The sequence below is a fragment of the Cannabis sativa genome, chromosome 1 (assembly GCF_029168945.1).
Source record: "Cannabis sativa cultivar Pink pepper isolate KNU-18-1 chromosome 1, ASM2916894v1, whole genome shotgun sequence".
NCBI lineage: Eukaryota > Viridiplantae > Streptophyta > Magnoliopsida > Rosales > Cannabaceae > Cannabis > Cannabis sativa.
In genome coordinates, this window is record NC_083601.1 from 34,004,045 (window position 1) to 34,021,981 (window position 17,937).

At 31.4% G+C, this 17,937-nt stretch overlaps 1 protein-coding gene across 1 annotated transcript; it reads right to left on the reverse strand.

The window, feature by feature from the left end:
- Window positions 1-401: 401 nt before the first annotated feature.
- LOC115706254 (DNA-directed RNA polymerase III subunit 1) lies at window positions 402-16,217 on the reverse strand. Its single transcript, XM_030633841.2, has 28 exons — window positions 15,953-16,217; window positions 15,584-15,749; window positions 15,370-15,499; window positions 14,108-14,257; window positions 13,485-13,647; window positions 12,247-12,431; window positions 11,864-11,973; window positions 11,629-11,728; window positions 10,707-10,925; window positions 10,469-10,617; window positions 10,236-10,374; window positions 9,540-9,680; window positions 9,014-9,202; window positions 8,196-8,409; window positions 7,689-7,782; window positions 7,001-7,235; window positions 6,520-6,711; window positions 5,644-5,742; window positions 4,822-5,025; window positions 4,056-4,331; window positions 3,673-3,820; window positions 3,046-3,197; window positions 2,588-2,743; window positions 2,387-2,503; window positions 2,225-2,310; window positions 1,504-1,708; window positions 1,206-1,408; window positions 402-770 (listed from the first exon to the last, which is right to left on the reverse strand). The coding sequence occupies exons 2-28, from the start codon at window positions 15,667-15,669 to the stop codon at window positions 710-712; spliced, it is 4,203 nt and encodes a 1,400-aa protein (XP_030489701.2). The 5' UTR covers window positions 15,670-15,749; window positions 15,953-16,217; the 3' UTR covers window positions 402-709.
- Window positions 16,218-17,937: the final 1,720 nt, after the last annotated feature.

Genomic DNA, 17,937 nt, shown 5'->3' on the forward strand with positions numbered 1-17,937 from the left:
TAACTTAAGATAATTATTAAAGAATATTACTAATTATAAAGTATCACCTCTAAGTAGTGTTAGACACCACTAATATTTAATAGTAATGCTTATTATTAAGTGGTACTTAACACTACTTAAAAGTAATACCTTACGATTAATTAGTAATATTCTTTAAAAATTATAGTGATCTAAAGGTTGAATTTTGTTCTGACCTACTTTATTAAGGATGTGCTTGCTGACCTACTTATAATTGAATAAATATGTATATTTATAAAATAAAATAATAATAATAAAAAAACTTGTGTAATCATTATTCTACACTGTACATACACGACCGATTTTTCAAATTTATATTACACGCACGCATAGCTACTAAGTCATATTTTCATGATAACGTTTGTGGTAATTGGATAAATATGTGTTATTGAAATTACTCTGCTTTCTATTTATGAATGAATGAATCATATTCATATAAACAAGTCTTACAGCCAAAGCCAAATTCATGTCAAGACAAAATTGATTGTGTTACAGTCAAATTAATGAACTCTTTTTTTCTCATGTAAACATGGACTTACATGAAATACTCTTATAACTTATTTTTTTTTAATTATATATACACACACCAAATATCTATATCTTGAAAAGAATGACCAAAGAATTAGTAGAAAAATAACAAGATATCACTTGAAGTTGAAGCTCCCAACATGGAATTTTGATAGTGTTGAACTCATTTACTTTCACATAAAATTGGAGTTGGCCCATATGATAGAAGTGGAGGTACCTCAACTCTGCATCATAAGCAAAAACTAATTAATTAGTAACTTCAAAAGGAAGCAAGAAATAAAAATGCAGCAATTTTGACGAAAACACAATGCAAAATTTCTCGACTCTCTTGAGTGTTAAAAGGGGAAAAAAGCTAACTATTAGCAGCAGAGTTAGTTTATTATACATAAAGGTTTTCGTTTAAAGTACTAGAATATATGGACTATTTTGGTGGAAAGACGATTCCTATTCCCATTCCTATTCTTGTATTTTCATTCTTTAAACCAAATGTACCCTAAAAGTGAACATGTCAACTTCGAAATTACACTATAATTCTGTTATTGTGGCATTAACAGGTGAAGATTTTATTCTAGAGACAGAAAGAGGCCACAGATTTATTCATTTGATTCTAATTTAGTTCGAAAACAAACAAAACTTGCAATGAAACAGATCTGTTTTACCTTTGTCTAACTTTGATCATTCCAGTGCCAAGCTGCATTGGTATACCCATGATTATGCATTCACTTACGCCTTCGATCATGTCTTCTCTTCCGTTTACTGAAGCATTGAACAAGTGATCTGATGTTTTCTCAAACGAAGCAAGCATGAGTACACTCTTTCCCATTTTTTGAATCCCGAACCTAGTGATTCCAAGGACTTCACCCTGTTTTGACAAGACATTAATAAGCAAAATATCATGCATTGGTTTACTAGTTATTTTCTTTAAAAAGCTAGATAGAATAGCTTGAAAAAACTTGCCCTGGAAGTCATCACATCTGCTAAAAGCATCATATGCCGAGTATCTATGCTCATTCCGTGACTTTTCATTGTATACTCTATCTCGTCGATGATACAGGTTCTTGCCGCTTCTATTCCAAGTGTCTGCTGCACTTCAATGATGTGATTACTTTTGGTGTTAATCCCATCTACTCCTTCGGTGCCCATAACTTGTAAAAGACCCGTTCTAAACAATGCAAAACAGAAATTAGTTCGCTACTAGGGTAAACTTTTGGTTGACAAACATATTTTCGATATTGGAATTGAGTACTTTAGTCAACAACAATGAGTTGCCTATTTCACTGAGAAACAAAATTTTCATTTTAGCCAACGATCCGACTGATTGGTATTAATGTATCGATCTAGACAGGAAATAATTTGCTTACGTATCACACACTAGGAAGTGTGTAAACATAAATACAGCAGTTAGAAGAGGTAATGCAAAAGTGTATAAACTACAATGTGACTTCTCTGCCTTAACAACAAAAAAAAAAGGATTGATCAAATAATTGAACAACCGGGATCAGTTCATTTTTTAAATAAACGATTTGAAAACGTATTGATTCTAACAATTGATGGCAGAGTTCATTATTGGGACCTTTCAATTCATACATAGATGTGGATCTCGGACCTATAATTGGGGATATTCCCAAAGCTCAAAGGGAAAAAAAGGAGAAGTGCTGAAGCACAAAAACAAACTCACCCCTCTACCAACAATTTGTATTTGCTCGTCTGCGTTTTTTTATCATCTTCTTTGCTAATGACAGCACGTTCTACAGTTTTTATTCCCTGCGATGATTCAAATATAAAACTAAGTAACTCTATTCTTTCGTGTTTCAACAAAACAGAGGTTTAGATGCGACACCTTTATTATAATATTCGGAAGCATCGTCTTAAGATGGTGGAGATGAAAATGAAGTTTGCTTCTATCTGCCTCATAAGGAGTGATTTCTAATTTCCTAGGATCTGGAACCCTAATATGCTGCAAAAATCAAGATATGATATTAAGTGTTAACCGAAACAATAAGAAGATTTTTCAACAAAAATATTATTGAGTGATTTTCACCTCTTGCTTCAATTTGATTCTTGGAGTTCGTAATATTGAATCTTGAACTAAGTAAGCATCTATAGACAACATTGCATCCTTAATCGTTTCCATGTCAAGTGTGACCGTTACAGATGCTGATCTTGAAGTTATCACAACCTTTATACTCTTTGCAATCTGCAGAGTAAGAGAAAAATAGTTTAAAACATACTTCTGTAGAAAACATTTGAATATAGAAGTTAGAAATATTTCAATAACAGAGAAGCCTTTTAAAAAAATCGAAATTCTGGAATTTTCGGTTAACTGATGACTTCTCAGATTTGTATCCAGGAAATGAAAGAAATAATAATAACAAATCTACCAATTTAAGAGCTTTACTGTGGAACTGAAAAGAAGCTATGATAAATGTCAAATAGCAAAAATAATTATGCAATAATTTTGTCAATACTTTTGAAAATTATATAGGAAATGTTACATACCTGGCCCAAACTAATTTTCTCCATCCGACCTCTTACTATCCTTGCTGCATTTACATTATCGTCACACTCTAGTGCTGCAGTGATAATGGGAGTACTAATCCTTTTGGCACCGTTAATGATTTCTTTGATACGAGGAACTCCAAGCGTAACATCTAAAGAAAGAGTTAAAGAACACATGCTGAAACAACCCAGTTAGAGAACAGAATATGTCCTCTCAAATGATCAATGCAGTTTATTGTAGCTTTAGACCTTGCAGACAAAAAAAAAAGAACATTTGAATTTTCTGTTTATTAATCTATATTTAATTTTGAATTCGAAGTACTAATAAATAAATTTTTAAATTTTAAAAGGGTACAAATCTAGTGATCAAAAGTGGCATTCTAAATGTTAAGGATAATAATGTTCTTTTATACTGGCTAAAAATATAGAAAGTACAAGTTGAATAATAAGCCAGACTATAAGTTAGAATGTATTCATGCCAAGGAATTCTAAATACTTGATCGAGCATTTTAAGCCACCGAAGCTAGCTTAGTAGTGAGAGAGGGATGGCTTCATAGTGTTAACCATATAAAAAAGAATTAATTATTTCGCTTATAAAAGAAAAGGGTTTGAAAAACTAAAGGATACTCATGCTAGCAACCCCAGCAAAGTGAAAAGTTTTCAGTGTCATCTGAGTCCCGGGTTCTCCAATACTTTGAGCTCCAATTGCTCCAATTGCAGTTCCAGCTTCAATCTTTTTCGAATGATAGCGGGAGATACAAGTATCCAAAAACACCTAAATGCATATAAATGTATTATTTTCCTGGTACAACAAACTCTCAAAAGGAAAAATACTAATATAGTTACAAAAGCTACAAAACAAAGATTATTCTAAATAATGAAAATAATTAAACAAACTGGAAGAAAAAAAAGGAGCATAAAATAATCCAAACGATTACAAGAAAGGGGCGAATGAGAAGTAAAAGGGGACAAATCTCTAGTAGAAAACTTCAGAAAATATGATTCGATACCTCTAACTGTTTAGCAGTAACTCCAGATATATGTTTGACAATATATTCTGCAGTGGTTGAATTTTCCTTCCCAGAATGATCTTCTTTCGATTCAAAATTTTCTTGTGTTCTATTCAATGCTTTTACATATTCATCTAGAAAAGACTGCAGAGAAGTTTTGAAAGCGGCTGAGCAACCTCCCTCTGGTGTCAAGTCATGTTTTGAAAGCCTGGTTTCAACTATTTCAGAAACTTTTTCAGGAGACAGCTTTTCATTTCCTCTAGCAGGAGAAGTGGCCTGTGTAAAACAACATTATACAAGTTTATCAGATAATAGTATCAAACAAGAATATAATATATATGGACAAGACTATAGTAAGGAGACCACTTTTGTCCCTACCGATAGGGAAATCTAAGATTTTGGCATTTCAAGAAATTATAATTCTATTTTTTGGGATGATTTATATTAAAGTTATAGTAGTCGTTCTATATGTTTTTGAAAAATTCAGAATAATTCACAATATCGAAAACAGAGTTTAAAGTGCAACTGAATGTTTGAACCTTGTTTTCAACACTATAAATTATTCTAAATTTTTCGAGAACAGGTGAATGTCTACTATAATTACAGCGTACATTGTCATATAAGAAAATTTTAGTTTTAATTTCTCTAAACGCTAAAAACAGAGATGACTCTATTGATAGGGGCAAATGTGACGTCCCTACGATAAAATTTCCCAAATCACAAAACTAATTAAACATTAATAATGATCAATTACAGCATTTCAAACCTTTGCTTTGAAAAACAACCGTTCAAAATTTAAAGGCGCTCCATCTTTTCCTTCCATATGTGCAGGATCCATGCCATCATCCCCATAGCAGAACTGAACTATACCTCCACTTGCATTCCTTACAGTGTTATCATAATGGATAAATAAGTCCTCCAAAGCTTTTATCAATCTACGAGACATGTATCCAGTGTCAGCTGTTTTGACCTGCATCGATTAGAAAATATAAAACTACAGATAAGGGACCATTGCTGGTTGAAGAAGTTAATAACAGACTATATTAAAACAGAATTTCCTTTATTAAAATAAACTAGAACACCGAACAAGTGTAACTTAAATATCAATTAACATAGCCAAAAACAAATCCTATGTTGAAATAGAAATTGTAAGATGACCTCAACCTGCAAGTGTGTTACTGGGTTCCTGACAGACAAAGGCCAATGAGAAAGAGCACAAAAGCTGTCTATAATGTGACAACCATAGCTGTCTATAAACTGTCTTTTAATATCCAAAATAACTATTATGCAACTCTTTGGGGACGAGCCCTCAATGATCAACTGAGCGAGCCATAAGGGTTGCTAACCTAGTAGCAGTAATTACTGCTTTTTCAAAAGCAATGACCCCTTTACCAACAAATAAAATACGTTATTAATTTTCTGATGCGAGTCCTCATGCTGGTAATCATGGTTTAATAAGTTATTATTAAATAGTAAGTTTTGGCAATTAAAAGTTGCAGTAGACTGGAACAGTAAATTTGTTTTCAAACATTTGAAATGAGGATAACATTGAATTTAAATAAAAATATTTAAAGTATAGACTACATACTGCTGTATCAACAAGACCTTCTCGCCCTCCCATAGTGTGGAAAAAAAACTCTGTAGCTGATAAGCCATCATAGAAGGAATGGCCAACAAAGCCTTTAGCCTGCAAAATAATTTAATAAAATTAGAAACCATACCTTATGTATTAAAGTTCATTCTTATAAGACTATTCCAAAATAAATACCTAATTGTTTGTCTTTGCTTTCATAATATGATTGAGTCAGAGGGTTCAGGAATATTAAATAGAAGGTTACTCCAATCATTTAAGCTTACACTTCATTCAATCACAATTGACAAATCAAATGTGAGATTACAATAAGATATATTTTAGAAAGCATAGCTTGGATGATACGGGCTTTTCCAGAGAATTCATCTGATCCAAAAAGGTTTCACTGCTAATTAATAATAGTTGGCTCCAATCATTTTTTTATGTTTTATTTACAATTTTACGATTGAAAATTTTTATTTACAAAAACATACTTTTCTCAGCAACAAGTTAAAAAACAACCAGAAATCAACCTCACAACAATTATAAATAAACTATAAAACAACCAAAAACAACCGCATGCCAACAACTATAAATAAACTATAAACAAACCAAAAAAACGGTTTATTATTTTAATTGAGAAGTATTTTTGTAAATAAAAAAGTTCAAAGCGTAAAAATAACATTTTTTCCGTGTGGATGTATTTTAGTAATTCTTTTCAGGCCATCGAAGAGTGCAGAACAAAATGATACGGGTTTTTTCAGAGAATTCATCTGATCCAAAAAGGTTTCACTGCTAATAAATAATAGTAGGCTCCAACCATAGATACATCAAACACATTTCTACGGGGGATAAAAAGAACTAAAATTGTAAGATATAAAGAGTGAAACTTACTGCAGGGGTTTTATCTTTTCTGGGGAAGTGAGGTAGACTTCGATCTATGAATCCATTAGGTGCACGTTTACCACCAACCGATTGCTGACCAACACACGCAACCATCTGACTGATATTAATAGGAGATCCTTTGGAACCACACTGAGACATGATCAAAGGACTATTTCTCCAATGAAGCTCTTTCATGCACAGCTATTCAGGAAAAATGGGGGAAAAATCAGTTCTTCTATAGAGCAAATAGAAAGTAAAACAGAATATAGAACCAATTGAGCAGAAGCAAAGCCGGTATGCTCTAACTTGAAGCAATGTTATGTAAGTGAAATGATAATAAGATAGGTCTCACTTTAATGAACAAATAGTTTATTACTAAATTAAGATCAAACATTCACACTTGATAAAACAAATAATACACACGAGAATAAAGAACCAATAACATGTGCATCAAGGGCATAGTTATACTAAGAGCATGAAAGATTTCTACCTTCCCAGTTGCATCTCGAATACCATTTAATATCTGACTTATCCTTGCCTCCAGTGATTGAGCAGCATCACAACCAGGTTCAGGTGGTAAATTCCCCTCATTAAACAACTTTATTTTCTCATCACATGTGTTAGCGCCTTCATTGATTATCTGTTCTTTCTGAGCATGCAAATTTTTACTCGGTTGGACATCATCAATCCCAATTGAAAATCCATGATTACCAATCCATCGAGCACTGCATAGCACATATTACAATTAAGTCTTGCTAACCATTGTAGCATCGATAAAAGGGTTCTGCTTCTATACACAAGTGATGGTGATTGAATCAACCACCTAATGCGAAACACATTCTAGACTAGTGTTTGTATGTTATTCTCACATTACACATCATATTCAAGAAATGGAAAAGGAAATATAGGAATACATATACCACAGCCAGTCAACCATTATTCTGAAAGAGGAATAAAAAAGGCATAAGTGTGGCCATGGAAACAGGGCAACCGACAAAATATCCATTAGTATGATAAGTGTCCGTGCACAAAAACCAAGATGGGTAAGAACACCATCTTGTCACTATGAGCACTTGAAAGTGGCTAAGCCACCATTTGCTAAACCGCATTGGGACAAATTTTATCTTGCAAAGAGTTTAGTAAGAATACAAAGTTAAACAAACTGGGTAGAAATATACCTCAATTTAGCTAGGCGATTCATGCAAGCAGCAGCAGCATGAGCTTTGTAGTCTCTCAAAAGAACTGAGTAAAGTCCATCCTTGTTACCATTTCCTAGTGTGACATCATGGATACAAGATATAACATTATTGTGGACAGAGAAAGCTAAATCAAAAGCAAAAGCAAAAGCGGAAAGTCAAATAGAACTGTTGCAAGAAATGACAATTGAACTAAACATTTAAACATCAGAAAGGCACCATAGAAAGAGAGTTATTTTGCCCTTTTCTCGAAGAAAAACAAGATTAAGGAAACTTTTTTTTTTGCGTGGTAGGAAACTTTGCACGTGAAATAAATATTAAGTTATAACTTATAAATATATTTTCCTTTTATAGGCATGCTTCACGGTTCACGCAGCAAATCACGAAGACCATTAAGCAGAACAAAGTAAAAGAGCTTCATTCCCCCTAACAAATCACAAAGATGAACACATTAAAAAGTAAAGCTAGAAAAGAAATTAAAAGACTTGCCCAAAGTTGCTTTCCCAAGTTGCCCAGATATCAGTTCACTATTATAGAAACAGACAAACCCATCACTTGGACACATTGCTTCAATTTCTCTTCCATTTACTTGTAGTTTGGTGTAGTTTTTCTCTCGGACAGTAAGATTCAAATAGACTCTCACATTTGCATTGGGTCGCACTAGGACACTAAATAATTGTTTTCCAGTCCAAAGCTCTACTGGCTGTAAAACAAATAAATTGATTCTACATTAATAATAAATATCTTAGCTGAATATTAGAAAAAACCTTTAATGGTAAATAATTTACAAAATGCATCATTTTCCCCATTATCAGAAAAAACCGTGTTAGATTGATAAACATTCTCCCAATAAAATAACAATAAATAGCTTCCAAATTGCATTTGAAAGTAAACCTTTAGAACTCAGAAGACAGCATCAACCAAATGGTCAAATGACTTATATAAATCAGCAAAAAACACCATAGTATCTCCTTTAAATGTGTGAAATGATAATAAAAACAAATCTTAAGTTAAACAACAATTAGGATTGAAAGTCGTAGTGGAGTTAAAGGTGAAAGCTACTAATGAGAAAATCAAATACAAATAAGATTACAAAACATCACTTTAAAACAGTTTTGTACAGCTTTGAGCCGAGTGTTATGCTCAAATAGTTAATGTGATAACTGATTATATAATTATGATATTAAACACAGTTTCAAGTATCCTTAGATGATAGAATCTTTACCATTTAGAATGAACAAGGGAAAATGTTCGCCGGTGGAATAATTTAAAACGGCATAATTGAAAGGTTCACCTACACATCTCACCTTAATAACAGCAGGTGTTGGCAAATCAATATGTTCCATGCCATCCCCCATGTATGAACACATCAAACAAAAAGCTGCACGGTCATAAAATGTATCCTTTCGAGTAACCAAAAACGATGTTGTTAGAAAATCTTGGGTAGATGCAACCAAAATCTCTCCATTTTTCGGGGTACATAGATTGTTCTGCACCTGTGAGGACAATAGAATATTAGAGTCAAGAGGCATGTGACATGAGAAATTATACAAGAAAGAAAGAAAATTTGGCAATACAATCATGAAAAAGGTGCCACGTTCGCAATATTGTAATTAATAGTGTACAGATAAAAGAACAAGTACTTTAGCATAAAATTTGGCAATACAATCATGAAAAAGGTGCCACGTTTGCAATATTGTAATTAATAGTGTACAGATAAAAGAACAAGTACTTTAGCATATAATATGTGAAAATATTAGATAACTCGGCCATAAAATATAACAGCATGATATAGACACAAAATAACGAAACTGCAAGCGAAAAAAAAATTACCCCCATCAACAAAATTGCCTCTGTTCGAGCTTCCTCTGTTTGTGGGACATGCATATTCATTTCATCACCATCAAAATCAGCATTGTATGGATTGCAAACAGACTCATTAAACCTCAATGTTCTCCAAGGCATAATCCTTGCCTGCATGCACAAATGAGCTCACTTATTCTAGTGTTTGCAAATCGGCACTCAGATTGATAGATATAAATAAATGCAGTTCTGTTTCTTAAGAGCTAATCTCACAGCATCATATTCAGGTTGTAAGTGGCCCTTAATTAAAAAAAAAAAAACTAGCCCCCATATTCTAATCAATCTGTTGCTTAAGCTCACACATGTGTAAAGAGTATAAGCATCGACCGATCAATTTTCAGCCATGGTACAGTACTTAACATTGTTAGTATATAATGATAGAGTGGATTGATGCCTCTTACCTTTTTCGAAAATCAATATCTTCAAATGGCAGGAAATCCTGATTGTCTAAGTGGTTAGTGTGTGAAGCTTATGTTTGAAGATAAATTTTCCAAGGGTTATATTCAGCTCAGTTCACTGTGTTCAACCATCAATATAGTTTTTCAGAAAAAAAAATATATATAAGTAATAATTTTTTTTCATCCTGATTAAAACTATGGACTATAAGTTTAAATTGACTTGATATAAAAACTATGCCACAAGAAATCAATTCAAATGTGTAAATACCCTATGACTCATGATAGACATTCGATGCAAACTAGGTTGTCTGTTGAACAGAACAATGTCCCCATCCTCTAAGTGACGCTCAACTATATCACCATACTTCAACTCATCTGCCAAACGCTTTCTGGAAACCTTGATAGACCTACAGTACAAACAATAAATCAAACGAAAAATAAATAAATAATTAATTTATGTGTGCTAGCACATGCTGTAAGTAACTATATATGAGCCCTTGCCATGTAGAACCATCAGCACGCCTGAGCATCCTTGCACCAGGATATTTATCAGGGCCATTACTGACACATTGCCTCAACTTCTCTATATTATGATGGGAAACACGTTCAGGGTAAGTCAAAATCCGAGCCATTCGTATAGGAATCGCAACCTGAATATGTGCAAATTAGAACAAGAGAATCAATAGCAGATGCAAAAGCAGCACAAAATTAAGTTTGTGTACAACTTCAACTTCCTAACCTCAGTAATTTTTAGATTAGGATCGGGAGATATAACAGTTCGACCAGTATATTCAACACGTTTTCCAGATAAATTCCCACGAAAACGTCCCTGCTTCCCCTTGAGACGCTGAATCAAACCAGCTAGAGTCTTTTGAGGTTGATACATGGCAGCAGGACCAGCACGAACATCACTATTTATATACTGTGCAACTTCAACTTGAAGAAGGTCCCAATTTTCCTAAACCAACAATCTTTGCATAAGTAAGATGCACTCCAGAACAATTGCAATAACTATTATACATCTAAATTTGTCAAAGCCCACGGTGATAGCAAAGACATTAGAGTGATAGTACACTGTTAATAATAAAAATTATTACAGGTGTTGAACAGCATGTATTGAATCATAATTCGTTGGAACTTTTTATGAATGTCAACTAAGTATCGTATGTAAATTGGTCCCAGTTAAAGCAATACTAAACAACAATAAAAAATTGGATCATACAGATACTACAAATAATTAAAACAAAGTTTGAATAAATGAGCAAAATAATTGACAATCATAATTATTAGTAGCTCATACCTGGTGGGCACAGAAAAAGAAAATAACAAGAAAAATGTTGTTCGAAATCATAAGAAAAACTGAAATATATTTCTTTTAATAAAAATTAAAAAAATTTACATCTAAAATGTAGCACATATAAATGAGAGCATAAATGAATCACACCATGCTTGAGATAAATATTCACCATTCCATATATGTTCAGACAAATGGTAAAACTGGCATTTTTTATAATAGGATTTCAGACCAAATATAGATAATTGCAGCTGCTAAAGATGAAAACCCTATGACCCCAAAATAGTTGACATAATCAAAAACATTTATACATCTTCATACTAAATCTTACAGGAGAAATTTAAAGTTTTGTACTGCTATCACACACCAGATATCTAGCTGCGGTACTTGGTTCTGATGTTTCCTTTCGAATACTAGCACTGACTTGAATAATTTGTTTCAACCTCTCAGTTAGGTCATTTTCATTGCTGAAACAAAGGAATTATATAAACATATATCTATCAACAACTGCATCACCATAGACCATAAGACAAAACAAAATAAAACCCCCATAAAGATGAAAGCAATAGCTTGATAATTCGGCAAATGAAAGCAAAGATAACCTCTGCGATCCATCCATAATAACAGATGGTCGAATAGCTATAGGTGGCACAGCGATGTTTGTCAAGATAAGATTCTCGGGTCTACCAGAAAGATAAAGCAACTCACAGTCCTGAAATATTTTAAAAGAGATTGCATGTAAGTTCTACTGTTAGTAAAAGTTAAGCAAGGAAATGCATGACACACACTTTCTTTTTTGCCTTTATTTGAATAAATCAAAGGCAACTTTAAAATAACTAAAGAAGCAATTCACAGTCTTGCAACAATTTAAGTAAACATTTCCCCCAAATTGCTATGTATTCTCATACAAGAAATCTCCATAGCTTGGGCAACTTTACACTTCAAAACATTTATCACCTTCATCTATGTAGACCTAAGAGTATACCTCATCAAGCATCCTTTTAAAAAGGTGTAGAACTGTGGCTGGATTAAGAATATGACTTTGGATATTAATGGATCCCTTGGACTCTTTTGTGTGTGCAATTGCAGATCTGCACTCTTCTAAACCGTCATTTAGTTTTGAACGATCATGAAGAAGGCCCAGTGTAGACACAACTTTCTTCACAGATCCTGCAATAGATGGCAAATTTCAGAAGCCACTACCATACAATTTTCTATTCAAAATAAATAAACAAATCTTACAGGTATGGAAAACAAAATAAAAATCTTTAACATCGTCTGAATATATGTATATTGAACATCTCAAAAGCTAAAATGAAAGTAAAGAGCCTCAGTAGTAAGAAACACAAAAGGGAGCAGGTCATTAAGTCTTTTTTTTTCTTCGAAAGTTTAGTATAAGTTTCTTCAGCATAAAAGGACAAATATTGTATGTCTTTGATTGCATTAGAAGTTGAAAACTCAATGAGAGGCCAGAAATTCTCACTCTTGCCCAAACGGAAACCATGTCAGGTGACCTCTCCTTTTAAAACCTATTATTCATTTCTGCTCACGCAACTCAAGAAGTGTTATGATGTTCCTTCCAAAGGAACGGGTTTCTATCTAAAAGGTTAACCTATTAAGTGGACTAACCTAATTCCTTGCAAAACAATTCTTATTATTATGTATTGCCAATTTGGGACTTTTCTAACAAACTGTTCTTTCTTTCTATTTTTTCTGAATTTATGATTGTCATTCTTTCTAGCTATCTCAACCTTCGGTCTTTCAATTTTCAATTTCCATACTCAAAATTTGAGTTTCAAACAGATCAACAAATGCAATACTAAACACCTTTTTAAGAGTACATAAGGTCTACTTCACCAGCAGACTGCCACCTGCTAGAGCTAAAATTTCCATGAAAGAACAAAGAGAAGCCCTTCTTTTACAGTCAAATAAGGAATGAAAACCAAAAGGCTATAAAGTTTTAAATTAAATATTAAAAACTTATGGTTTGATTATTTACATCTAAATTCTGGAATGAGGTGGACAAATGGCTCAAGGTCTGCACAGAAATCCATACAATTTTAAGGTACTTTATAGAATTTTGTTAAGGAGAAATTCAATCTTTGACGTTTGACATAAAACAAAAAAATAAAGGGATCACCCAAGTCAGCATATAGCAGGAATCAAGTGTGTTTATTAAATTACTGACTAAGGAACATCGAGAGAGAAAGAAAGAATCCAAACCATTAAGACTTCCACATTTGGGGCACTTTGCTGCTCTACTGTTACACTTCTTCACTATCTTTTTCATCAATTCAGTCTTCTTCAATGGCTCTATCTTAGTACTTCTCATCTTCTTCAAAAAGTCTAAGCGTAATTTATCATCCAGAAGAATACGAGAACAAGTCTGTGAAAGATTCAAAGCATTAGCGATAACGAGTAAAAAATTAAGCTTAGACCATTTTCAAAATTTTAAATATACATTTACATTTTAATGGGGCTCTAGTAAAAATCAGTAAAGAGAAACAAAGCATAACCTCATCGTGATTAGTTCACTATGACAAAACAACGAGTAAACTTTCACTCAAGCAATTATAAGTTTTAGTAGTGTGTGTAACATTTATATAAAATTAAAAAAACATACAGGCTAGTATTTATTTAAGACAAAAACATTGTAAAAGATGAAATAAAATATTTGGGATAAAGGATATGAGAAATGTTACAGGAGATGGATTTGCAAGTATGCCTCACGATATCTATGTATTCAAAAGACAATGTCCAAGTTCTTGGACTTGGACAACTGATAGACATCAAGCAATACAGGTAGAGAAAAACAGAGGGACCAAGAGGGAGCTAGCTTTCGGTACCTTACATATGCACTTCAAAATGTCCAATATGGTGCTCAAATATCCAACATTGTATACAGGTAGAGGAAGCTTGAAGTATCCATAGTGGCCAGGACAATCCGAAAAGCGCCCATGGCATGTTGCACATTCAGAAAACTTATTTGCAGCGCCCTAAAAGAAATATTCCAACAAACAGAGCATTTAGTTACAATAATTAACACTTTTCACCATAAAATATAATTTCATCTAAAATGAAAGGAGAATAAAGGGTAGATTTTGAGAGCGAGAAATAATCAATCTATATAAGATATGTACTTGAAATAAAAGAGTGCAAAAAAAGAACTGGTGACGAAATAAGAAACAAAAAAAAAACAAGCAGAGATTCCATCCCCAAGATCAACATGCTGAAAAAGTCAGCTGTATTAAAGTAGACTATCTTGTCAAAGATTCAATTGCCTCACAGCATTTAAATTATCACGAATCAAACACAAGAAGGAGATCTCTGCACTGAAATTCATCATTGAAAAAAAACAATCTATTTAAAGAAATTTGTTAAGAACTAGAACGATAACGATTTCATATGCCCCAATTGATTTGTCTCCAAGTCTTCAAAATAGTTCTCTCTTCAAACAAATAAAAACGATGATGATGAAAAGGTATACAATTCTATCCAAAGCACTAATCGAAATGTATTCTCTGCTACAAAAAAATTCAAGTCTACGCAAAGTTCAGTAAACCATGGACACTAAATCATCGACAATGACAAAAAAAAAATGCAAGATCATACAACAACCAGCTATAAATAAAAATGATGATGATGATGATAATGAAAGGTACACAATTTTATCAAAAGCACTAATTGAAATGCATATTCATTCTGCAATAAAATCAATTCAAGTCTAAGCAAAATTCAGTAAACCATGAACACTAAAATCATTAACAAAGACAAAAAAAAAACTGTAAATAAATAAATAACAAAATCACAAAATAGTTCTCTGTTCCAACAAATAAAATCGATGATGATGAAAAAGTATACAATTCTATCAAAATCACCAACCAAAATGTATTCATTCTGCTACAAAATAAATTAAAGTCTAAGAAAAATTCAGTTAACCATGTACAATCCAAACATTAATAAACACACAAAAAACTGTAAGACAATAGAACAAGCACCACCTATTTGTAAATGGATTTTAAATGATTACCTCAAAAAACTTAACCAAAATTAAGAAAGCCCAAATAACAAAATCAGAAGAATGAAGTAAAAGAAAAGTGAAGATTACCATGCGAGGATCCAATAAGCCATCAGCATAAGGTTTCCGAGTGGGATCATAATACTGACCTTTCCACACTTGAACCTCAGCCATTTTGGCAATCTCAGCAGCCGATTGTACGGTGAAATGCATTCCTTTTCTGTAAAGTAAGATTCAAAAACCAATTGTTATCTATGATAAATATTCTGAAAAAAAAAAGAATATACATATATATAATTCTCACATTTTACGTGGACCAACATCTTCGATGAAGGGTTGTTTAGTGAAGGCTACGTTCTGAGCTTGGTCTTTACTCGTCGTCATCGCCATGATTAGTAGCAGAAATGGGAGCTCAGTTGTAATGGTTTTAGTAGGGGTTTTGCTCACTGTATATATATTAATATATAAATCTATATAAAACAAAAAAAAAATCACACAATCAATTATCAAAATACATTTACTATACAACCAATTATTCACACAGACATTATATCAAACATTATATACACATACATATATCAACTAAAACACTATCACTGTATTACATAATATCAATATATAGCTATATAAAACAAAAAAAAAAGTAAGGAGAAAGAGAGAAGAGATAATTTACCGACGAGGAAGAAGCAAACCAGGTTGATTATGGTACGAAGAAGAAGAAGAAGAAGAAGAACGGAAATTAAAAGAAGAAAAAAGAGGGAAAACAAATTAACAATTAAAGTGACGGTGGTTGGAGTCGAACCCTAGACACCACTGATCGATAACACTAAGGATTAGCTTAAGTGGCCACCAAGCTATGAATTTTAAATTGTAAATGTGCTACAAGTTTTGTATTTGTTCTAAAAATACATTTATGAAAATTCTACATCCCAATACATTCTTATCTCTTTCGACATTTGGAAATTTTTTTAGTTATCCTTTTTTTTTCATGACTAAGTATGTTATAGTTATTTAAAATATTATGTAAAATTTAAAAAAATTTAACTCGCCAAAAATAGAGTTTAAAAGTGTGTTGTATATATAAATTTTTAATTTTATACACATGTGAAATAGAGTGCTTGAACATTATTTTTTATATTGTAAATTATTTTAAAATTTGAGAACTTTTTGTAGTTATTTATAGTGAAAGTGATTGTGGTTAGAGTCAAACCCTAGACGCCATGAATTGATAAAAATAAGATTAAGTAAGCAATCAGCTATGAATCTTAAATTAGAAATATTCTACTAGTACTTTTATTAGTTATAAAAAATATATATGAAAATTCTATTAACCTGTGTATTTTTATTTGTTTTGGCATTAAGAATTTTTTAGTTTAATTCTTCCACTATTGGAAATTGAAATCGGAGAATTTTTTAATTTTTTTTATTCCTGAATGTCAAATGTCGAAATAGTAAGAAGGCCTATTTACAAAAATGTGGGAAAATAAAAGTAAGTTTTGATATATATGGCATAAAAACTTAATTACACTAAATATAACATTTTTTAAAAAAACTTACAAATATGGGAAAAAGTCATGAGTAATGTCATAAAAAACTTTAAATTTTTGTTTCTTTTTACTTATTTTTTCTTTTTTTTTAAAAAATAAAATACTAAAATAAATAAAAAATGATCTCAACTATAGATATTATTTTTTTTAATAGAAATTAAACTTGTTTTTTTTTTATTTAAACTACTATTTTTTTGTTAAAAACTAATTATTTCATTAAAAGCAGCAGAAAAAAAAAAAACCAGTTTCATCAACATCATCCTGAAAAAAAAAATATAAAAAATTATAATCTAAAAATAATATAAACTTTAAAAATCAGTTTCATCAACATTGAAAGAAACAAATAATTTTATTAAAAGAATAAAAAAATAGTTTCATTATGTTATTAGAATTTTTTTTCAAGTTACTTTTTTATTATTTTGTTTCTAGGTTGGAAATTTATACTTATATTTTGTTATTAAATTATTGGTATGCATTATGTGTTGTTTTGATTATATTTGTGATTAGTATTTTTTTTTTTGTATTTTTGTGTGTGTGTGTTTTTTTATTTGATTGTCTGATGAAACTGGTTTCAATTAACTTTATTATTAACATTTGTATTTTGTTATGATTTTTTATAACGTCAAAACTGGTTTCACATGTCGAAATTGGTTTCACAGGTTTTAACTGTTCTGTAATGGGGTTGCTCCATTTTTATGATATTATTGTATATTTTTTAGTTTGTATAAAACTAGTTTTATTATTGTATGATATTTGAACAACAATTTTTATTTTATTTTAATTAATCAGTTTCTAACAAACATATTATTTTATTATTTTCATAACTGGTTTTTTTAAGTAACTAGTTTTTATAACTGATTTTTTTTATTGTTGTTCATTATTGAGTTTTATTCAATTTTTTATTAATTTATTTCAATAAACTGGTTTTTATTTGTTTGTTTTTATTTTGGTTGTTTTACTAACTGGTTTCTCACATTCCACTGTTTTTATTTTTTTTTTTATTTTTTTATGGTTTTTATTGCATTTTTGTCTCTTTAATTTTCTTTGTTTCTTTTTTTTTCTCTTTGATTTTAATTTATGATTCTCTTTGTTATATTTGCTGCATATTGTA